The sequence below is a fragment of the Fundulus heteroclitus genome, chromosome 8 (assembly GCF_011125445.2).
Source record: "Fundulus heteroclitus isolate FHET01 chromosome 8, MU-UCD_Fhet_4.1, whole genome shotgun sequence".
Classification (NCBI taxonomy): domain Eukaryota; kingdom Metazoa; phylum Chordata; class Actinopteri; order Cyprinodontiformes; family Fundulidae; genus Fundulus; species Fundulus heteroclitus.
In genome coordinates, this window is record NC_046368.1 from 30,797,446 (window position 1) to 30,822,092 (window position 24,647).

The window sequence follows — 24,647 nt, forward strand, 5'->3', positions numbered from 1 at the left end:
AGGGACGTCTGGGCCTCCCTACTAAGACTGCTACCCCCGTGACCTGATCCCGGATAAGAGGAAGAAAAGAGGAAGACGAAGGATAGCTTCAATTATTGGCGGCGGGTCTTGCTGAGAGGTTAAAAGCAGCTAATATCTTACCTGTGCAGAGACTAGTTTTCTACAGTGGCTAAAATCGGTAAAAAGTGGGACTAAGATGAAAGTGGACTCCTGCCATCTTGAAACGGTGGGTATGTTTACCATGTTTCATGAATGGAAGATACCGTAATAAACATTATAAAAAACGTAGACATTAAAGAAATGGATTGGGTTTTCTGAAGTGAAATTCTCTCCAGTTAATAACAGTAACTGTTCCCTAACATGAAGTAGAACAATGTTTCATCACTTTAGAAAGAAGGAAATCCACAGAGTGGAGAAAGGCCAACAGCTGACCCCTCTTTCAGGTGATCGTAGCTATTTAAACAACTTAAACTAAAAATTGACCTTCCTTTTTTACAAACGCACTGCGATTATACCGTCATTTTACTTTAGGTAAGGGAACTATAACTATAACCTCCCAGAGCCTCTATCTAAAAGAACCAGAACTACCTCTTTGATGTAAATAAACATCTACTGTAAATGGCATGGGACGTTAAGTTTTATAAAACAGCATTCAGATAAACTGAGATAATATTCCTGAGATTTGAACTGATCAAAATGGTCTGAAATCTGCTTTAGTTTCATAGTGCCATAAAAACCCTAGATGAGAAAGCCACGTACTGCGGGTAAATCTCTAACTCCTGATAACCTCTCATGGAACCCCAAATTTTAACTCCAAACTATTATTTTAAGTGGAGAAACCTTTCAGCAGCACGTATCGCGAGAAAAAAAAAATCAATGGCGTGTATGTGAGGTGGAATTAATTTATGTGGCTGACTGATGAAGATAAAAAGAAAACAAGCGTGTAGTAGAAAAGTGGACCTTGCAGTGCTGGCAGAATTACACCAGGAAGGCGGTGACGTCACAGAACATCCATGGAATACCAGCAGCACAAACAGCATGCAGCTCTGGGTTTAGGAAAGTCAGCCGCTGACAAAACATTCAGACACGTTGAACAAATTCTGTTCATGTTCCATGCAACAGCAGCGCTGCATGCAGACCACACACACACATACATCTTTTTCACTATGTCAACATGGCAGGTTAGATTGTGCGGAGAGAACTAAATGGGATAAAAAAAAAACAAAACAAAAAAAACAACTTCACATCACTTTTTCTGCCAAATATTTAGAAAATAATTCAGCTTGGTAGCAACCAAACAGAAATTAAAGCTCTTCATCAGAATCAAATATACAGTTAAGAGACACAGTTAAGAAACCAGATTTCACATTTCAATACATGTACACTGTTTACAGTTCCCAGCTAGCTCGGGTTGGTCCTCCTGCGCTTGTTGGGGCTTTGTCCAGGATCCACTCTCAGATCACAATACTGCATCTGTCCATCAGCCCAAAGAGACAAGGAGGAAAAAGATGAAGACATCTTTGTCAATCACCTTTCAATCACACACAGCCTGCTGCTACTTCTATATTTTTGTCACATAAGCCACGTTGTTGTCAGGGAGGCTGTGCTACCCACCATTTGAACATCAGACGGCACTCTGGACAGGAAGTCAAGGAGCTCGTTGTTGTCGATCATGTACGGATCGCGGAGCTTCTTGGTGAACTTATTCACACCTGTAGAATAGGCATATGAGTTCAACTTGTTGAGAAGGTTATACATAGTTTTCAATTTGATATTTTTCTTATTTTGGGTTGAATGAAAGCTATGGGGTAAGAGAGCTTTCTAAATAGATTTGTACATAAAAGGATAGTTGTGTCCATATCAGTCAGAAGTTGTGCATAACAAACATTTGTAAACTCATAATAATTTAAATCACATTCAAAAGATACAACATACGGTTTAAATAGTTACAACTTCAATAACTAATAAATACAAATTTCAAGTTTAAATTTGTGCTTTACTCTTTATGAACACAAACAGCAGCAGCTGCTTGAGAATACGGATTTTTTCTTTGAGAATACGAATTCACAACAGTGGTCTGACGTCACGGTTTCCAAGGCTGGTTAATGGAGCACAGAGTGCGAAGATAGGAGCCGCGCATGCGTTCTCCAGACTGATCGTCTCAGAATGCACCGCGGCTGCAGATTCATTCCAGACAGCGCAGAGCTCACAGTGGTAAGTTAAACACTTCCTTTTCTGCTGCTGTTGTTCTTCAAAAGTACGTTTTCAGGTAGTTTGAAGCGAGAACATTATACTTTTAAGCTTCCCTATGTGGCCTGTTTACAGAGTTAGTGCGTAATTTTAATAAAAAGTCCGACGTTGAGCGTCTGTGCCAACTGGTAGGTTTTTTAAGACTGACACCCTATTTCCTACTTTTATCTTTAAAAAACAACATTGAGGATGGTATTAAACATGTGATCACGTTGAAATTGTGACTATTTATCTGTAAATAATTAAAATGAAAACACAATTTTTATATATTAGTAACAGTAAAGGGAGTAGAGTTAAGCTACTTTGTCTAACCTTCACAGCATTGTTCATTAAGGAAAAGTTATTTCTGTCTGTCCACCTTTACAGCGATTAATCTATAAATTATGTGCAGTAAGTTCAGTTAATTCTTTCAGTGAAATGGTAGAAATACCAGAGAAGGGAAGCCATTTGTTACATTTACTACTATACATTTGACCCTTTCTTTCTTGAGAACTATAATAATCTGCACGTTAACCACATATAGTTTTATGGTGTGAAAAGTTGAGAATTGAAAAAAACAATTATGGTAACATTTGGCATTTTTTATTTACAGGAAGAAACAGAAACAAAATATGTGAGGATAAACACTTATGTGCCAATCCTCCAAATATTTTTTAATGAAGGGGACCTGAAACCAGCCTTCAGGCTAAGAAGGGCCACCATCATCCTCCTCCTTCAGCTGCTGCCCATCCAGAAGGTCCATGGATGGCCACAGGAGATAGAGGTGCTGGTGACCCTCTGCTGGCTGGTCTGTGGTGCATCCTATAGGGAAACAGCTTGGCAGTAAGATCTCTTACCTTCTTGTCCTTAAATAGAGCCAACAATTACACACAATTGATACATAGATTATATTAATTGGATAGAAGATTAAGACATATCAGCATATTACCTAAATTACAAGTTAATTTTATATTTGGTACAGGTCAAGTGGAGGCACGCTACAACAGACACCACGACAAGGCTGATAAACATCACTGAGCGTGCCTTTGGTGGTCTGAAGACACGGTGGCGTTCCATCTTCTTAAGGGTGCTGGAGGTCCGCCTGATGTTTGCCCCAAAAGTAATCGCCGCCTGCTGCATCCTCCACAATATTTGTATAGAGGCAGGTAACCAGCTGGACGTGGAGGATGAGGAGGTGGACCCAGTGGAGGATGACCATCCGGCGGCTGAAGACAGGAAGCTGCTCCAGCTGGCTGCATGTTTAAGTGAACATGACTACACCTGACCTTATGTAGATCAGTTCTAGTCATGTACACGTGCTGCTTCATTTCATTTTTTTCACTACCTGTAAAAATACATAAAATAATCAGTAAATTAATTTCCATTCCAACTATTTTTAATTGTATGTTTGTAGGTGTTGTCTATTTGTATAAGATGTGAATAGAAGTTATTTCTTTGTTTTAAACCACGTTAGTAACTGTTAATTTGTTGAATATGTTACACCTTCATTCTGTTCCAAAGTTAAAACATTTGTCTAAAATAAATATCTGTATTTTTTCATATATTGTTACTATTGTTTTCTTTCCCTCTTTCTTCTCTCGATTCTTCGTGTCCTCACTCAGAGGAAACTCACTTAGATAGGAAAAACATTTATAGAATTTATTTATAGATTTTATATTAGGGCTGGACAATATAGAAAAAAAGCATATTGATAAAAAAATGCATATTGATCGATAGATAATTATCAAAAAGATTTAAAACCTGGCTCTTATAATATTGCTAAATGACTTACTTTTAATATATCACACACAAACACTCAATCCCAATTTAATTCTTATTTAACCAACATTTTTAATTATAACTGATTTTTTTTTTTTATGAAAAATGACTTAACTTAAGAGACCTGGGTGATGTTATTAAATACTGACAAAGAATAAACTAAAGTGACCGGCGCTGTTAGAGAAAAACTTGCAGCCCAGAACTTTTTATCACGGATCATGAGTGGCGAGTAATTGTCTGAAGCCAGGTTTTTCAGCTGCAGAAAACAGCAGCAGCATGTCCATCACTATGAAGCACGTTACTGCATGCGTGATGTCCTTACGCCGCCAGGACGCTTTGTCATTTTATCACAAAGAACGGAGCCCAGAAGCTGCTATACCTGCTTTGTTTTGGAACAACTTCCATAAGATTCCTAAGAAGATGACGCGCAGCAGCGCGGGGCTGACACAGCTCGTGCTGCTGTGGGAGTGAGCGGCTTACGTGATGAAACAAGTTGGTTGCGTTACCAGACTTTGTTTTTACCGGTTCCTTGCAAGTTTTACAAATCACTGGTTTATTTCTGTCAGGCTGGCGAACAAGTAAAACCCCGTTTTGGGACCGTTTCCTCCGCTGCTCCTTGCTGCGACATATTCACATGCTCTGTGTTGTGGTTTGAGAGGGCGGGGCTTTGTGACGGCGTGCCTGGGTCCGCGATTACGATTGGTCGAGAGGAACCAGTGACTGTAGCATCAACTAATATAGGCTAAGAGGAAGGAAGGGACACTGTCTGTATAACCAACTTTTATCGACCCTTTTTTCCCCTTATTGTGCCACACGTCTTTCGACTGATATATATTGTTATTAAATTATGGTCCAGCTCCATTTTATATGCTGCTGTCATTCTTTGGAGACATTTACAATTTATTCCAGCAATTATTGAGTTAATAAAGCAACACGCGTCAGCCTGATAAACACAAAACAAATAAATCACTCTTTTTTTTTAAATTACGCACTAACTCTGTAAACAGGCCACGTAGGGAAGCTTAAAAGTACAATGTTCTCGCCTCAAACGATCTGAAAACGTACTTTTGAAGAACAACAGCAGCAGAAAAGGAAGTGTTTAACTTACCACTGTGAGCTCTGCGCTGTCTGGAATGAAGCTGCAGCCGCGGTGCATTCTGAGACGATCAGTCTGAAGAACGCATGCGCGGCTCCTATCTTCGCACTCTGTGCTCCATTAACCAGCCTTGGAAACCGTGACGTCAGACCACTGTTGTGAATTCGTATTCTCAAAGAAAAAATCCGTATTCTCAAGCAGCCGCTGCTGTTTGTGCTCATAAAGAGTAAAGCACAAATTTAAACTAGAAATTTGTATTTATTAGTTATTGAAGTTGTAACTATTTAAACTGTATGTTGTATCTTTTGAATGCGATTTAAATTATTATGAGTTTACAAATGTTTTTTATGCACAACTTCTGACTAATATGGACACAACTATCCTTTTATGTACAAGTTTATTATGGAACCGCTTTTACCCCATAGAAAGCGATCTTGAATTTAAATCTGCCCTCATTATAAGGAATCTGGGACTTAACGTTACTGAAATCAGATGCTCACATACACATTATAAAACACCACCTTTCTGTAACCATCTGACATTAAATCAGATAAAAAATATTTCAGTTTTAAGTCAGTCAGGATGATATCAGAGAGATATCGTAGGTTTATTTTGAATCTTCCTAGTTTATATATATTTATTTAGTATTTGATAGAATTGCATTTAAACTGTATGACTTGGGTCAAACATTTTGGATCCTTGGTTGAATTTTGTACAATTCATCCAAAATTCTGACAAAAGCGGTGGAACGGAGTCAGATTTGTAGGCTGCTTTGCCTACAAATCTACAACTGCACCTTTTTCAGCTCTACTTTCAAATTTTCAGTGGGACTGAGATCAGGGCTTTGTGACGGTCACTCCAAAACTGGCTTTGTTGTCTTTGTAAATAATTTGGTGGGATTGTCCATTTGGAATCAATGGAAGGTTATTGCAGTCGGACAGTCAGGACTCACCCCATGCGAGCACCAGGTATCTCAGTGGTATGAGGTAGAGCAGAAGTGTGGCCAAACATAAGGCAGTGATCGCCAACCAGCTTAGAAAAGGCACTGTCCAGTTAAAGGTGCTGAAGCACAGAGAGGGAGGAGAAAAAAAAGGCAGAATAATGAATACCTGACCTTTGTTTTGGAAAGGTGGAGTGATAAGGGCAGTTATCGGAGTGTCGGAAATTTATTCTAAAGGGAGAGCGAAGGTCAGCAGGAACAAACCACTCTGTAAGGAATTATACCCCGGTCAGAAAAACTCCTTCTGGCTGCTTAACATGTGTGGGGAGAAACCGAGCTCTAACCCAAACAGAACTAGTGTCGCCAACGTTAACCGCCTGCCTGGCGACACGTATTTATAACCGGTATATAGGAGGCTGGGTGTCTGAGGCTTCATGAAATCTGCTATGCTGTCTGACATCTGGTGCAGTTAGACAGTTATTCAGACTGGATACAGCTTCAGGTTCTGTTCTCTGTATGGCTTTGACATGGAAGATGATTGGTAGCACAGTGCTCTCTGTTAGTTTCCAGAAGAAATAACGGCAGAGCTCCATGTTAAAATCCATTTAACGGAAACTTGATGGTGGTTTAATGGTTCAGAAGTACTGCTCGTGATATTTTGTAACACTGAAGCATTTAAAACCACTTTGATCTATCTGGACTTAACCTTAGCTATAGTGTATGATAGAAACAAACGTTCATAGAAATTAACACTAAGAGTGAGTTATTCGCTGTTCAGAACCAAACAGCAAAACCTTCCTTCCAAAACTCTGGACTGTTCTTGGTTTGTTCTGCTGAGTGGTTCTGGCAGCTTCAGGGTTGGCTCCCACAGACATGGGAGACTGCAGAATACCTACTTCTTTAACCTCTCTCCAAACGATGCTACCTCATCCAGAGCGCTCTGCACACTGATAAACACGTCCTGGATGGCGTACAGCTTATCCATGAAGCCTTTGTGCTCCGAGTCCTGTGGAAGAAAAGCACACAGGTGTTCAGTGTTTGGGTCTTTAAAGCCTATTTATTTACAGCTATAATTTAATATACTATAGAAAAGGCCACTGAAAACCCATTTAAATGAAGAAAGGTTATGTTATGACCGACACGATCATTGTGAAGACTGCTGACTTAGCAGTCGTCCAGCAGACAGTCGCTGATACGTCCATAGGGAGGGCGAAAGGAGGACGAGTGATGTGGACCCCGCTTTATCTGTTGTTCAGATGACTAGATTTTCATGAAGGACCAGGTTGGTTTCGATAGTTTTAAAAAAAATCTTAATTAAGGAAGTGATCTTTTGAAACCTGCACTTTGTATTTACTCATACAATCTTTGTCCGATATTAATATTTGTTTGATGATCTGAAACATTAAAGTTGAACAAAAATTTGAAATGGATAATGGGGGCATATATCGTTTCAAGCTTGCTAGTATATAGAGAACACACCCATTTACTATTAGTACAGTTTGTAAGGATAATATTTCTATAGATCACCAATGAAGACAGATTTAAAGACGTCTGCTATGGAATCATTTTGTCTTTGTTTTCCTGTAACAGCCAAATACAGTCCAGCTGCAAGTTGACGAGCAACTTCTGTCTTTAACCAGTCACAAAAGTAAGTTAAAATCAAATAAATGATTCACCAATACAACATATATTGCTGCATATCTGAGCTAGTTCATTGGAACTGACATCGGATACAGCTGCAGTTTGATATGCATGAAGACAAAATAATTGTCTGTGACACTGTACATTTTTGAGTTTTATAACGGGTTAAAATAATTATGAAACGATTATCTGGCTTTTTGCTGGTAAGTGAAATAAACTGGGGGGTTTTCTAGTTGCTTTTTTTATATATATATATATATATACACCTTTGCCAAACAACATGGAGGTTATTAAATGTAGAATCCAGGAGGCACAAAATTAAAATGTTTGTGCTTTTTCAGAAACAAAAAGAGATTTCCTTTAAAATATTGCATTACGAAAAGTTATACATTTTTTATTCAATCAGATATTAGGAAAAAAATTATAATTTCAAAGCATTTTATTAAAGTTATTTAACAGAAATTGAAATCCGGTGATATCTCTATCAGGAAGTCAGTGCCTTAGAAAACTGCCTTTTAGCACATCTAAATCAATGTTGGTATACAGAACTAATCAGTTAGTTAAACTACATCAGGCGTGGGAACAGGAAAACCCAAACATATTGAGTGAAGTTGGAACTACTGATCAATAGCAACATCAGCAGCATCGAGTCCGTAGACACGGTCCAGTACCTTTTCATCTTTGTCGTCTTCTTCATCCTCCCATTCAAACATGGCCTCCATGGACTGCAGGAGAGAGCGAGAGAGAGAGAGAGAGAGAGAGAGAGAGAGAGAGAGAGAGAGAGAGAGAGAGAGAGAGAGAGAGAGAGAGCTTCAATAGATGAACGGTCTGTAAAATACACACCTAAACACAAAAACAAACATCCCATTTCTCACCGTCTCAGTCATGTCTCTGCTTGATGAGAAGAAGTAGTTCCAGACGAGCAGCAGAACCAAGCTGAGGGGCAGCATGTAGAGCTCAAAGTTCCACACCACCAGCACAAAGAGCTGACCAGGAGAGAACAGTCACAGTGGGGAAAACAGGGAGCAGTGCGTGTTTACAGGCATGTGTGCTGTGTGCGTCCTTCATACAATAAAAGCAACGACGCTCCTCTGCGACGACTCCCACTCAAAGCAGCTGTTGATATAGGAACCGTAGCTGAAGAGGACCATGATGCACCGCTTCACCCGGTTAAAGTTCTGCTGCAGCAACTGGAAGACACACAGTTTTACACTCTGCTGTATGCCAGCATGGCAGCACAGTTTGAGCAAGGGAAACCATGAGGACGGTGGTCTCTGAGCAGTAAATAAATAAAAGTTTAATAAAATAAAACTTTTATTTCAATATGATCTTTACAAATTCAAGACATTTTTTATCTCTTATCTTTTCAACATCACTGAATTTGTTGATATACAGCCAATCCTGTCTTTTAGTTCATCATCACACTATACACAGTTAGGACGCTAAATATTTTTCCACTTTGTAAGAGTTCTATTTTATAAAACAAGCGGACATTAAGGAGCCAAAAATCATTTCATTTCATTCTCTGGTTGTCTCACTGTGTCCTAACTATGTCAGCATTTAAGTTCAAACAGAAGCTCAAAGGTAGAGCACGGCTGTATCCAAAAGGGTTTGATGGATAAGGACTCTTTAGCTAAAGCGGATAAGCACTGTCCAAATAGTGCATTCAGCTTCCTAGTTCCTTTAGCATAGGTAGCTAAGAAGCTATAAGGAATCCCACAATCCTTCGCCTGACTTGACATATAAGCACAGCCCACCTCACGGCGTGTACGTCACTTAACACGCAAAATTTGTGATCTATTTAAAAAAACAAGACGGGGAAATTGGCGTTGCAGATGGTAAAGTTGTGAATCGCAGTCAGACTGCACCATGATTCCTTTCAAACTTCAATTTCTCTCCATATCAGACTTTAATCCCAGATTGTCTTCATCATAAGCATTCACAACTGTAGTAACTTATTCATGCTGGCGCTGGTGACACATAACTATACAAAACCACCTTTCAAATAAATAAAAGTCCATAAGCCATCTTAAATCTTAAAAGTCCACACAACATTTTATCGGGGTTTTCTACCATCAAATATCCTGACGATCACCAGGGTGACGTGCTCCAGACATTAACAGATTATTGTGACAAGGTGAAGCAATTATTTTAAAGGAGCTATAAGTAAGATATTTACTGTAAAATCATATCATTCTCATTTGTCACCTGGGATGGAAGTAACATTCCCTATAAACAATCGCTTCTCTCCATCAACGTCTTAGTCACGTTTTTCTCCTTTCAAACCTACAGGTAGGGTCCAGAACAACTTTGGTTCAGAGTGTAGCTCTTGTTGACTTCCTGGTTTCAGAGCCAATCTTATGATATTTCCCAGGGTCCCCAAAACAGAGTGCAGCATGTAATATTTTATCTTGGGAAAAGAGCAGCAGCTGCTAACATGGAAGCCAGTAAGAGAAGTGGACCAGACATAGAACATAATCCTATCCTGTGTTTGTAAAAATTCAGAAGGTTTCACGCGTTTATAAACAGCATATTAGATTGTTGTGATTGGCAAGCTCTTGTACCGATATGAGCCAGTGAGTGTCAGTATTGCTTCCATCCATCCATCCATCCATTTTCTCCATGCAAACTCCATGCAGAACGACCCAGGGTCAAAGTCCAACCCAGGACCTTCTTGCTACAAGGCAGCAGCTCTACCCCCTGCCCACTGTGCAGCCCGTCGCTATTCCTTTAACATTATTTGCAATAAGGGGAAAATGTATGTATCTAGTATTAGTGCATATTTACCCCTCTAAACTTCTTTTAATAAATTGACTTAAACTTTACTTAAATGAAATGACACTTGCTGTAATTCTTGATTTTCTCCTATTATCTTTAGTTGATATATGAGTATAAGAAATACGCTCAGCTGTGTTCTCCATATGAAAAATAAGTCACATATAATGTGCAATAATCAATATTAATTTGGTTTAAAAGAACTTAGATTAAGTTATACAGTTCTGTGCTATCTATTTGCATATTGTAAATATTTGTGTCTGATACTTGAAATCTAATCTTGTTAATGCACATGTGTGTTTCTTATGGATGGAGAAAGGTTTTGGAGACAGCAAAAGAAAAAAAAATGTTCGGGAAAGATTTTTTTTGTGGACAAGGCTTTAAACTGCAGTTTGCACCAAAACAGAACCGCCCATAATATTTTTCTCACCAAAGAGTTTTGGACTCTAACCCTAACCCTATGAACTGGTACCTGGATCAGGATTAGACCTGAACCCAACAACAGCAGATTGGTGCATATTGTCCTCTTAAAAAATACAAAATAAACATTACAATGAGTCTAACTTGAAAGTACAGTGACAGTAAGATTTTGTTTGTTATTATAATTATAAATAGGATTAAATAACTTTACACACTTGTTTGGAAACCTTTGGTTCTTCCTCGACGTATTTCTGTTCCGCCGGGACCACAGTTTTCAAAGCAGCTTTTATCTGAGGAAAAGCACATTTATGAAAGATGTGGTGACAACAAAGAATCTTTAAATCTATAGCTTTGAAGTAAATAAAGTTGTGCTGAAAGCTCATGTGAGCATCATGGATTCATCCTCAGTAACGTTCTGTGAACAGGCTGAGGCAGAGCATCACACTCACAGTGTTGTAGATGACTTCGATCTCCAGGTAGATGACTCCTTTGGTGGGACCGGTGAGCTCCTTGTTCTTCAGCACGTACGCTCTCTGGACGCCGTTATGGACCTAAACGAAGAAACTGGGTTGACTTACTGTGAAGCTTTTCTGCATAACTCTTACAAACAACATTACGGGCTCCATTTCACTTGGCCAGCGTTGTTTTATAAAGTGATATTATCTCACTGTATTTAGGCAGTGATTGAGCATCTCTTCAGAACACTCTTTGTATGTAATATAAACATAAAAGTGCAGGAAAACAAAAAACTATGTGTTGTTATCGTCAATACAAATAGACCAATCGATGTTAGAAAGCAAATATTTTATCGTATACGGCTCAACGGCAAAAAATGAAGTGAAAGCGGTTTAATGCTAAGACGGCTGCTTCCTGAGTGTACCGGATTTGCTGTGACATCTAAGTTCAGTTAGTCAATGCACAAGGGCAGTAATGATTTCACTTTGGTTAAGAGTGAGCAGCCAGTTTCTGAGTGAGTTGCTGTTTGGTCATGATGTAGGACTTTACAGTTTAATAGTTATTATTTTCTGAAGCTAGAGGAAATCCACACAGCCCTTCGGAGCACAGCAATGCCACAAAGCATCATTAAGGAGCTGGTCTTAAATCATACAAATTTACAAACACACACGTAATTCAAAAGCTCAAACAAAAACTAAAAGACAAGGTAACAATATTAATGCGGAGAAAAAAATTAATGTAGTTTTATTTGGCCTTTTTTTAAGCTACAAATAAAGAAACTGTGAAAACTGTTGTAAATACAACAATACTCATATTTATCTAAAGCATCGTTAAGCATGTCTGATGTGAGTTACAGAATATAGATTATATAACTACGTACCTTCATCCCGCTCCAGCACCTCTGTGGCCAAATTGTTCCAAATTTTTTTGTTTTTTAAATCCTTCATTTTATAGCAACAAATAAAGTACATATTAAGAGACTCAAAGCTTTATGTTGTTAGCACCTCAGGTGTTTGCAGGCATATCTCTCTCAGTAAAGATGTTAGGAGCTTCTGCTGGGTTTGAACCCAGTTTACCCCACCTTTCTTCTCCATGTCAATCTTGGCTTAAACAGGTTTATATTAAGACTTGTAAAAAAAAAAACTTCTAAAGTCCCATTTTATAGTTGTCTCACTTTTAGACCAAATCTATTGTAATTTTAGCCTTAAAGTTAACATTTAGAAATTGTTTAGATTTATTCTTTACCACAAAACTACTGTCTGGGTATTTAGTAAATTCAACCAGCTGTGTGTCATGGCCTCAGGGATTTGTTAAAGTACATTAGTGAACAAACAATACTATAAAAAGTAGCGAAGACATTAGTGAACAAACCAACAACCCGAACATTTACATCCACATAAAGAGTGAGAAAGGAGACAAGCAGCCATGAAGCCCAGGCTAACTCTGGGGGAGCTGCAAAGATAGGAGAACTCAGGTGTTGAGAAACAAACTATTAACTGTGCACTCCACAAATTCATAAAAAAAAAAAAATTACGTCCACAATTGGTCTCCATCCAGTCTGACTGAGCTGCTACATTTTGCCTAAATGAATGTGCAGATCTTGAATCTCTGAATGTGCAAAGCTAGGAGACGTAACCCAAAAGACTCTGAGATGTAAATGAAGTGAGTGGTGGTTTTACAAAGGATTGATTAAGCAGGGCTGAATGGACCCCAAATTATTTAGATTATTATGTACAACAAATTCAAATCCCATCATTTTCCGTTAATTTTATAATTACATGTTACATTGTCTAAGTCAGCCAAACAATTTCTTTAAAAGATCCACTGGAGTTTGTGGGTTTAATGCAACAAAATGAGAAAACATTTAAGGGATATGATTCCTTTGGCATGACAATGTTTGATACTCACATTTAAAAGAGGAATGGCTACTTTTCCCAGGAAGTCTGCACTTCTGTCTCTGTCTTCATCAAACACTGACACCTCAAGCACTGAGTGAACGTCTTTCACGTTGCTGAGGAGAGAGAGGAGACATGAAGTGAGAGTTTTCCCACCAGAGCGTAACAATTTGTTTTTATCTAATTTGCATTTATTTTTATGGACAAGCAACATTTATTTTTCTGCTATTGAGAAATATGCCATTTTGATTATCACAGTCATAATAATGCCATCAACAACATTTAGGTAGTGTTATGTGGATGATTTGTACTTTTTGGTTTCCCTGTCTACAAAAACCCTTGTGGGCATTTTAGCAACAGCAAGCTCCTAACTGAGAATGACACATGGGGCATCTTATGTCCTCTCAGTCTACTGCAGAAAATGCTAACGGCCCAGTAATGACGAATCATCAGGAAGATATTGAAGCAAAACTTGACTTACAAGGTAAAGACTTTGTTCCATTCAGGACTGAGATTCTTGTATATAGTGTGTGTCTGCAGTCTGTCGTTATTCAGCTCCAGTACACAGAAAGGGTCGCTCTTACCTGAAAACCACAGCAATCAGATTAGAGGCTCTGTATGGTAACAGATGATTGCAAAGCTGATAACAAAGCAAAAAGCAACACGAGAGAGGAAACCAGATGACTACCTGTGACATCTGCTGCCATGAGTCCCTCTGCCTTCAGCACCTTCACCTGGACGATACCCACGTCCTTTAAATTAACAAACGACCTCTTCAGACCCTGCAGCAAAGAAACGTGCGCCCTGTAACATGGATAGTTCTTTAAAGCTTTGGAGATAGTTCATCTTAATGGACATCAGATCGCCACTAACGTATCGTTTGAGGATGTCTCTGCGCTCCTCCGGGTCCTCCAGTGGCGTGAGGGACAGGTCGGCGATGGAGACCGCCGCCGAAGCGGTCAGCGTGACCAGTAGCATCAGGATGCCCCGGGACTCCTCCAGCGGCAGCTCCAAGTGATGAGTCTTCTCTTTAGTCAGAGTGGAGAGGTCTAACTGGCAGCTGGAAGACGAGCAGACGCCGTCTCTGAGCTCAAACTCAGACCAATGTTCTCAAGGAACCTGTAGTTCCGAGGACACAGCTCAATTCTACCAGAGGGATCTTTTTCCTGTTTAAGCATTTAATAGAGGAACGGCACAACCCCACATTCACCAGCGCAGTAGATTTGTTGTAATCTATTTCCCCACGGCTGAGTCCAGCAGGTACACGACGCTCTGATCAATCATTGTGGAGTAAGAATCACTTCCTGTGAAGTACTTTTTTTTTTCTTTTGCCAAAAATGCAATCAAGGTAGATGGGAAAAGAAACAGATATTTAAACTGAATCAGAAGGATTGAAGTGCCAAAGATCTAACTCTACAGTGAAAGGTTTGTTATGAAGCTGTGGTCTAACCCTAAATGTGTTCACATATTTCCAAACCAAACGGATGCGCTCCATCAAACCTGGCTAATCTTTCTGCCTGGAATAGGAAGACCTTTTCAATGAAAATAATAAATGAATCCAGTTTTTCATGGTGGACTGGATAGAGCCCACCTCTGTGTGACTCAATCGTACTACATATAGAGGAGCTCTAGCAATTCATGGCTCAGGTGGGAGAATTGCTTGACTAAATATTTAATAGGTGCCACACTCCTAGCATTGAACCAGTATGGAAAGAGGGAAGAAGAAATCCATAGTTGAAAGAACAAGCTGTGTACGAGACACAGCAAACATGTGGAAGGAGGCGCTAAGAAGAAAACTTAGCTCCTCCAAGGCTGTAAAAGACCTGAGACTAAGGCGGAGAATTACCTACCAGCAGGACCATGAACAGAAAAACAAAGTCAGGTCAATTGTATCTATTTAGATCAAAGGATATGTTAGATTGGTCCAGTCAAAGCCCAGGCATACATTCAACTGAGCATCAAAGGCAAGACTCTCTGGCATGACTGTCCAGAGACTCTCTCCATTCAATCTGACTGAGGTGGAGTTATTGTGCAAAGATGAATGGGATTGGGTCATCACGACACTGATACTGATAATAACAAAAATAATTGACACCATATTTGATCCTCCGGCTACATCTTTGGAAGGTACAAGGTTATTTCTCCTAAAGAGCAAAAAAATCTGATTAATTACAAAATGATAAGCTATGACTTCCTCATTTAGAGCTAAACTAATAAGTAGAGGACAACTCAGCCCCTGTTGTGTAATGAGCTATAAACGTCACTTGGCCTTGTTTGCCAAAAGAGATAACAGTCAAAGTGTTATCATCCTTAATGCAATGGCCTATGTACCTTTCATTTAGCCATGTAATTAATTTGTTTTATTATATTTGCTTATGTTTTGTGTGCTTCCATTTGCCTGTCATATTGCTATGCATATTCGCACCAGTCCAACCATGTCTTTCTCTTTTTTAAAACACTGTATGTATATATATATATATATATATATATATATATATATATATATATATATATATATATATCAGTGACGTGCGGTCAGGGGAGGCAGGTGAGGCAGTGCCTCACCAGCCATCATGGAAAGAAAGAAAATATATAATCATAAAGTAATTTAAATTGTTATATTCATCCGGTGGTTTGTACTAAAAAATATTTATTTTTCATGTAGCTTCACCAATTTCGATTTTTATTTGTTCAAAATCGCTGAATTTTCTTATTTTCCCATTCAAATGCTTGGAAGCGATGCCGGTGAGGCAGCAGCGAGCGCTGCCTCACCTTGGATTGCGCAACCCCTGGCTCTGCGCTGGCTGCTAAGCGGAGAGAGCATGTTGCTGTATGGCGTCAATAAAATGGTTTAAACAAATTTAATATGTGAACTTATTTCCAATAATTTAGCTTATGTATAGAATGTACAGTGCTTTTTGTCACCAACTGTGTTTGTGTAACGTGTTTCGTGTAATGAGCGATTATAAACGGCAGAGAACAGGTTTGAGGTGAGGCAGGCAGTTCTCTTGCCTCATGGCAGGGGGCGCTCAAGATCCCAGACGTTCGTCTTGTTCACTCCTCAACTGCCGAGTAAGTGACAGCGAGCTAGGCTAAACGATTGGGGAAGCAAGTCAAGTGCAGCGATAGATTATAATAGAGATAGTGATTTTTTTCCTCTCTTGCAGTCATCCCTCAAAAACGGTGAGGGATGAATGCAAATCTCCTGGACAGCTTCTCAACTTTTTGGCCAAGAAGGATCTTGTAACTGTTCCTGAGGCGACAAAGTTGCTCCAGCTCGTGCTCACGGTGCCAGCTACTACAGCATCAGTGGAGCGGTCATTCTCAGCACTGAAGAGACTGAAAACATACAGCAGGAACAGGACAGATCAAGGAAGGCTTTCTTCCCTGGCAGTGATCTCCATTGAGACAGAGAGACTTTTAAAACTGAAGGAAGATAAGGAGGACTTCTATCGCAAAGTGACGGATGTTTTTGTGCAGAAGGAGCGACGCATGGACTTCATTTATAAGTAAAGGTAAGACAGTAATAACATTTATTTTGTTTTGTTTTTTAAGGAAATGTGTGTTTTGTGAGCTACAGTTTGTATGTGTAAGGATGCAGAAGTGAAACATAACCTGTAAACTGCTGTCAATCTATCCATCTATTTGCAAATCTGATTCTGATGACGTCAGTGCCTCACCAGCTATGAACCTCACCGTACGTCACTGATATATATATATATATATATATATATATATATATATATATATATATATATATATATATATATACATATATATATATATATACATACTTACAAAAAATAATAATTTTTATTCCCCTTTTGTAAAGATAAAGGAAACATTTTAAATCAGATTATAATATCAGGCCAGATAAACCTCTGGAGTATTGATCTGGTAAGGGGGAGTTGAAAGAAATACACTCTATACATTGCTAATGTGGTAAATCTCTATTCTAGCTGCAAATGTCTGGTTTTTGGTGCAGTATCTACATAGGTGTATAGTGTCTGCTGTTTTGGAGTCTCATTTATAAAACTTTGTGTGGAATCCATACCAAAAGTGTACGTACACCAAGAAAAAGAAGATGGCGTAGGGCAAAAAAAAATTCTGATTTATAAAACCATGCGCACGCACACCAGCAGGCTCTGCCTTTATAGATCACAGCTGTACCTGAACGTTTGCGTACCTCGTTCCGGTTCAGGTTCGGCCCTCTACACAGCCAGATTCAACCACAAATGGTCGATGCAAAGCACCTCATGAATGTTAATGTGTGTTCAAATGGGTCAGCTGATTGTCTAGCTGTTTAGGATATGGATGCTCTGCTGAGCGCACACCTTCTCTGTGCTGTTTGGACCCAGAAACTGGGGGTTGTAGCCACTGCCCCCTGTTGGTCTGGGAAGGCATCTCCATGGAGGAACACACAGACATGTACAGAATAAACGATGGTAACCTGACAGCCATTACGCATCGGGATTAAGTCTTTAGAGCAGCGGTCACCAACATATAACCCTTGTTGCAGGCAGTTCCTGGAGAATGAAGGAAATCCAACAGAACAGCTGTGGTACTTCATGTTTAGGTCCATCCACCTCCACCAGGTCGCACCTCAGACTGTCCAGGAGCTCAGTGAGGTACCCTCCATCATCTCAGAGGGAGTCTGACCGATTGTTGTCATGCATGCATACAAACACGCAGGGCCATACAAACTACTGAGGACCATTTGGAGCTGCTGCAAAGATGTTTCAGATCATTTTTTAGTTTCTCTTTCTCAATGACTTAGGATGAAGCCCTCTGTGGGTCGATCCTTTTCATCACATGATGTGGCATCCTTTTCTTCCTGACACGTTACCCGTTCCCTATCAGGATGGATATCCAGAAGGGTTTTTTTTCCCTAACTGTGATTTGATGTCTTTTTAAAGTGTCCTTTTACTTTTCTAGCAGTGTATTTAAATAGTGTATGTGCTCAAACTTGTCAGATAAAGCTGATTCTCACCGTCCAATGAAGTCGTCTCTCCTCCCTGTGTCTTTGTCCCACACTGTGATCTCCAGAATACCTCCTGTTTCTTCGTACATATGCAGGTCAAACTGCTCCCTCCACTGAGGACTCAGGGTTTTTGGCACCGTCTGCACAAACACACAAACATTTTGATCCACTGACCCAAACTGAGCTGCTTAAGACTGGATTTCAATTGAACCAGAAAGTTTTCCAGAAGATGCTTTTGTTATAAATAAGTCCCATATATATAACATGTTGCTTCTGACCCACCTTGCTCTTGTACTTCTGTGGTCCCAGCCTGAACTTGGCATATGGGTCGCTCAGGCCGTTGGGGTCCATGGGTGTGAGGTTCCGACCTTCGATCAACGTGATGCTGACGATCCCTCGCCACAGCTGGGATTTCCGATGCACCTCAGTGAGACGCATGGACTGCTGCTGCTGACGCGCGCCCACACACACACACACACACACACACACACGCACACACACACACACACACACACACACACACACACACACACACACACACACACGCACACACACACACACACACACACAATCTGTTCTCATTTCTTTTTCCTAAAGTTATATAACAGGAAGATTGACCCAGATATAACTCATAATTAGGACTGCACAGCAATGAATTCTTCTCATCTTTTCTGAGTCACTGTAGGGATTAGGATGTGTAATTTATTCATTCTACTACATGCCAGCCAGCAATGGGACTTCATCTACAGGCCACAAGATGCATGACAAAACTACAGAATAAAATATAGACATACAGAGACCCATACACCCGCTTCCACAGCCCTGCTCCATTCTGGACATCCGTCATCCAGAATGGACGCTCTGACACAACTCTCTCACGCCGCATCAGTAATCGGCTACACGATAGGAGGCCTAACCACATTATGACCACAGGTATCAAGTTCTACCGCTGTCACAATATGTTTTGATCTAAGCAGTCACACCTTTTCACTGACCTACATGCAAAAGACTATGTGTGCCAGAAAAACACTGCACATCTTCACAAGATTTCAAAACTTGATGTTCACAGAGACTCTCCAGCCAATCTGGCTGAGTTTGAGCAAAGCAAAATGTCTCTAAATGTGAAAAACAAGTATAGACATAAACCATAAGGCAAGCAAAAGATGTGTTTTTTTTATGTTTTGATTCGGGGGGGGGGGGGGCAGGCGCACACCTCACTTTTCCGATTTATATGTGTTAAAAATTATATATATGTAAATTTTCCTTCCACTTCACAATTACGCACTACTATGTGCTGGCCCAAAATATAAAATGCCAAGGCAATACAATGAAGTATGTGGTTGTAATGCACCAGGCTTTGTGTATAAAGCACGGAGACTTCAAAAATTGGGGGAGGCAGTTATGTAACGTGCCTGCTCCGGATCACTTTGGTCTGAAAACTTCACATTGGATACAGCTTGATGAACGGAGAGTTGCAAACAGGGAATCTCCCAGAAAATGGAAACGCTGCGTTTAAAAGGTAAACGTGACAGAGAGCCGGCCCGGGGCCAGAACCGGTAATAAGATGCTGTGACTACAGACGCAGACAATAGTGAGCATGGTGATAATGATGGTTTACCTTTGTGGATCGTTTCCAGGACCTCCTGAGCAGCATGGTCTGAGGACATATGAACACACATGGTTTAGAAGGACAGTTATATGTTGCCATAAAAGCTAGAATGAAAAACCAAGGTTTAAAGCCACTAGAGCAGGCTATGCGACTAACTGAATCTATCAGAGGGAAAGGGAGGGGGGGTGTTGCTTTATTTAAGCCCCATAAATAAAGCAACACAAACAGAATCCAGATTTAAGATCTGTTTTTATTTAGCTCTCTCTGGAGCTTCGGTTATCGTGGTTGTTCTGTTTTTATTTCTTTCCCACACTTTGATTCTCCTTCTTCATCTTACTGTCGTTTGATTCTGAATCTATCTCTCTGACTTCAGCTGCAGTACAGGCTGGAGCTCGGCTTATCATTATTTCATACAGTGAATAATACATGGAGGAGACGGGCTGTTCTTAATGTCTTAGAGCTTAGAACGTATTTGGAGACTCTCTTCTTATCTGCTGAAAACACGTGTAGCTGAACAGAAAAGAAAATACAGGTCTGAGCATCGAAACAAACACCAAAGAATAGAATCTAACATGGTTTCAGTCTCTGCCTTATCAGTAGTAAAGGCTTTGTGGTGAATTTAAAAACATCAAAGGGTTTGTCTATGCTCTAAAGATGTAACCGATAAGTATATTTTCTTCATTGTTGCAAAATCTATCACAAAGCTCTTTGAATAAAACCTAAATCAATGAATTTGTTCCTAAATCTTTTTTTCTCTGATTCCACCTTGTGCAATGGGAGAGATGAGTGAAAACAACCAATCAGAACCAAATCTCTCCACCGAGAAGGAAAAATATGCGAAAAACTGGACTCATCCCTCTACCTCTACTGGATCCGATCCCAGCTATCAGCATAAAGTCCCGTCTAAGGATTTTTATTTATTTATTTTTTATTTTATGAACACAATCAGGAGGCTCTGAAGCAACTATTGGTGGTGGTTATATAGGCCTAGATTTATTCAAAATGTAGCCTACATTTATTTGCTCAAATGTAAAAATTTATTCTTTGCCATTATCATATGGACTAGAGCTGGGGTTTTATCTTATCGTTTTAGCGTTATAGTGAAACATTTCTTATCATTATAAGTATTTGGATTCATCTTGACAATGATAAATTCTAACTAGTGGGGTCTGAAACCCCCCAAAACTGCCAGCATTGTCCGGATTGTTATTTTTGCTGTTTTCTCCGCTGTTAGTTTATTCAGAGCATCAATAAATATTTGTAAATGTGCAATTTGATAATAAAAATCCCACTTCTTTTCGTAACTAGTGTCCTGATGAAACATATTTTGAATTTTGTTTTAACATATGTCATGCTACGTTCAGACCAAACGCCTTTGGGGAATAAAGGACTGGCTCCGATGCCCGTCAGCAGGTTGCCAAACTGGGCTGGGCGAGCATAAATAGCGCTGAAAGCGACCCTCGCCAGCACGCAGCTCCTGCTGTAGGTGGTGAAACTCAGCGAACTCAAAAAGATTTTGATTACATCCGCAATTTTACAAAGAGTCCGGCAGAGGAAAAGACATTGAGGCTCTAGAAAGCTCATTGGACGATTTTTTTGACGCTCAAAAGGGGTTCTGTACGAAGCATTACATTTTTAAATGTTTTTTAAGAACATTATTTGTGCTTATTGGGCTATAATCGACATGAAGCCGCAGCCACACAATTACCCCCCCCCCCCCAAAAAAAAAACTGCAAGAAGCTGTAAATAGTATTTTATCTTCACTTTTATCGTTATCACAATATTAACACAATATATTGTGATAAAGTTCAAATTCCATGTGGCCCACCCCTAGTATGGACCTAACAAATGTGTGTTTTCCCAAACAATCAATTTTCACCGTTTTCAGTGAAGTTCTTGTATGTGTGAACTGACCTGCGCTGCGTCCTTTCTTAGAGCACATGACCCACGTTACCAAGAGAGTTGCACAAAGAGCTGCTAAAACCATTATTACAAGGCAACGCGCGCTAACGTTAGCTTACCACTTCAGCACGAAGTGCTCCAGATAAAGACAGCAAAACATGAGCTTATTCACCACAGCAGCTGCATGTTTTTTAGAAACAAATGATAAAGCTAAGCATATGACGCAACGTCCGAACATTACAGTCGCTTCCCAACTCCAGTTGCAATAAAATCCCTGTCCCTGCCCAGAAAAATTTAGATTTAAAAAAGGATAGGTAATAAGGACAAAATGTTCCGATCGGGACATCCCAAAAATGCAATTGTGTGCTAATAAAATGAGCTAGCAGCCCGGTGAAACGACAGACTGTAAGCAGCGCTATTAGTTGAAATGGAGTTTATTTGCATCACACCATGTCTTGGAACTGTAACTTCTTCCTTTGTTAGATTAGACACAGCTGTGGATCAACATCTATCTGTTGATAATTTCATCCGTAACACTGGCGAGGGGAAAAGCCATTCTAAAGTGATGTGTGACTGGAGTTTTTACCTTGATATTTGCATTTTGGCATGAACAAAGACTAGCCTCGTGAGACCATCCTGATCTCGCAAGCTTTCAAGGTTTCACTCGCAGATCAGTCTGGCTACTCTCCGTTAAAGAAAATTTGGAGCCGTTCACCAAACGAACGTCCAATCAGCGTTGGCTTTGAGGCGGGTTGAGGTGTGACGCAACGAGAAGCGACAGTTCAGTCTAAAGAACATGGCGGCTTCAGCCGATGAAACTAGCGTCAGCGTGGCTATCGAGCAAGTTTTATCGGAATTACAGAGTATTTCTTCACTGAAAGAAGAGCAAAACACTGCTCTGGAGGCTTTTCTCAGAGGAAAAGATGTTTTTGCTATTATCCTGACTGCTCGTGCAGTAATATGGGTGATGTTTCAACAAAAATGTTTAGTCATCCATCTATGTCCCAGCTTTCCCCTGTAGCCATAACATTATTCTTTTCCTGACAGAAAGAATAAGATCACGTAAACAGCCAGCCAAAACGGAGCGTCCACCACTCAGTGGCTAGACTCAGATGTATTGTTTTTCGTACGAGTCAGCTGAGGGGGCAGAGGCAATCGATCCCGCTTTCTTCTGGAAAGACAAACTTTTACAATGCAATACTACAATGATACAGGTAAAGTAAGAGTCCAGAAACCATTTTTTTTTAAAGAGGCTGTCTAAATGTTCCCTTAACAGGCTGATGAGGTAAAAGCTTGTAGGTAGACTTAGAGGTGAAGCTGGGGGGGGGAGATCAATCCGCTAAAGGAGGTCACTACGTGCTAAAACACTGCTACACTCACTTTATTCACATAAGGTTTCCAGCGATACACCTTAACCTGGTCTTGCTGCAGGAAACATAAACATTCACAAAAAAAAGAAAAGTGTTTTTCTTTAAACAACAGTAGATTCATCAGGATGACACTCAGCAGTTTATTCTGTGCTTAAAAAAAGAACGCAATTCAATATTTCAAAAATATTTTTAGGTAACAGGTAAAATAGGTAACAGGTAAAAAGAGAAAAGGGTGATCTATCTGTTTACGATTTTCCATTTTAAATGCTCTGCTGCTTTAATTTCTGCCAGTGGTGCCGCACTTTTGAGGTCCTCAATGTTTACTGGAGAATTCACAAATCCTAAGCTGTAAAGGGCCTATAACCATTATATGTAATTTATAAGTCCCCATTTGACCAGACACAATATTATAGCCCTAATGCCAATAATGAATCCATTAATCATAGGCTCTGCTGTTAAATAGTGCTGCCACAAGATCTCACAATTCATTCATCATGATATTTATTGTCATGAAGGTGAGTGCTTAAAGCTTGACATCCAGCTGTTGGAGCTTTAGGAAGTACTCTGAAGTACAAAAAGAAGCAGTTATTGAGTTTTGCTGGAAAAGTCAACTTCTGGGTTGGCCAAAAACTCAGAGAAAGCCTCTGGTAGCATTTTGGCCAGAGTCAAAAAAGAACAAAAAGGAGGAAAGAGTGACAGCAAAGAGGTGGCTGACATATGTGAGGATGTCACCATCCTCACATATGTCAGCCACCTCTTTGCTGTGGCAGTGATGATGCTATAGTTGGTACCTGGTCCCAATAGCGGTGAAATACAGGGCCTTTTAATGAGATTACACACAATTTGACTATCTCTTGTCCAAGATCTAAAACCCTTAAGACTGATCAAAGACAGCTGGATGAGATGTTTGTCAGCAACATCAACCGTATCCGACACAAAGAGTAAATGTACATACCGCCGTGTCTCGCTGCTCCTCCATGGGGCTGTTTTTAGGCGTCAGGGTAACTGCCAGCTCCAGAGAACCCAGGTCCTCATTGGGGAGGTGAGGGTCCTTCAGCACCAGAGTCACAGGTATTGTCCTACAACACACAAGCACGTGTTTGTGCTCGAGTCCTACTCCCATATCAACAAGGTAGTAATAAAAAAGCACTGTTTTGTTCTTTAAAGTGGTTCTTGTTAGATTTTTAGATTACATAGATAGAAAGTTTGGATTTTTATGTATATTTTCCCCAGGTTTTTTTTAAAAAGGAGCCAAGCCTCACATTTCGTTCGGAACATCTTTGAAGTAGCACAGCAACATTAATGCTTGTCACTGGCTTCTCTGGAGGATTCAGGACCAAGTCCTCTCTTCAGATTCTGAAAAGGTTATTTTTGAGTCTTTCTGCCATCATTGACTCTTCTGCAGCCACTAATCAGTCTCCCCCGTTTTCAGAGGTTGCTGCTGGTGCCTGCAGAAATTTTTCATCAGTTTTATCATTTAAATAAATCAGTTAAAATGCCCTCCATGTCTGACTGCATTTACGGCTCCGCTGGCGCGTGCATTGTTGGAGGCAT

General features: G+C 39.9%; 1 protein-coding gene across 7 annotated transcripts in view; it reads right to left on the minus strand.

The window, feature by feature from the left end:
- The window catches only part of mctp1b (multiple C2 domains, transmembrane 1b), a 55,534-nt gene continuing 30,887 nt past the window's right edge, over positions 1–24,647 (minus strand). For 3 of the 7 annotated variants that reach the window (XM_021309028.2, XM_036140557.1, XM_036140556.1), the window contains exons 5-22: positions 24,049–24,172; positions 23,104–23,148; positions 19,831–19,869; positions 18,495–18,662; positions 18,222–18,352; positions 14,105–14,291; positions 13,920–14,013; positions 13,713–13,815; positions 13,245–13,347; positions 11,330–11,431; positions 11,096–11,170; positions 8,756–8,875; positions 8,561–8,671; positions 8,357–8,410; positions 6,941–7,050; positions 6,057–6,166; positions 1,615–1,712; positions 1–1,473 (exon numbers count right to left, since the gene is read on the minus strand). In XM_021309028.2, the coding sequence (XP_021164703.2) occupies positions 1,402–1,473; positions 1,615–1,712; positions 6,057–6,166; positions 6,941–7,050; positions 8,357–8,410; positions 8,561–8,671; positions 8,756–8,875; positions 11,096–11,170; positions 11,330–11,431; positions 13,245–13,347; positions 13,713–13,815; positions 13,920–14,013; positions 14,105–14,291; positions 18,222–18,352; positions 18,495–18,662; positions 19,831–19,869; positions 23,104–23,148; positions 24,049–24,172 (1,846 nt within the window). In that variant the 3' untranslated portion in view covers positions 1–1,401. The remainder of the gene's footprint in view (positions 1,474–1,614; positions 1,713–6,056; positions 6,167–6,940; positions 7,051–8,356; positions 8,411–8,560; positions 8,672–8,755; positions 8,876–11,095; positions 11,171–11,329; positions 11,432–13,244; positions 13,348–13,712; positions 13,816–13,919; positions 14,014–14,104; positions 14,292–18,221; positions 18,353–18,494; positions 18,663–19,830; positions 19,870–23,103; positions 23,149–24,048; positions 24,173–24,647) is intronic. The other 4 variants (XM_036140554.1, XM_036140555.1, XM_021309025.2 and 1 more) reach the window with 4 other exon arrangements.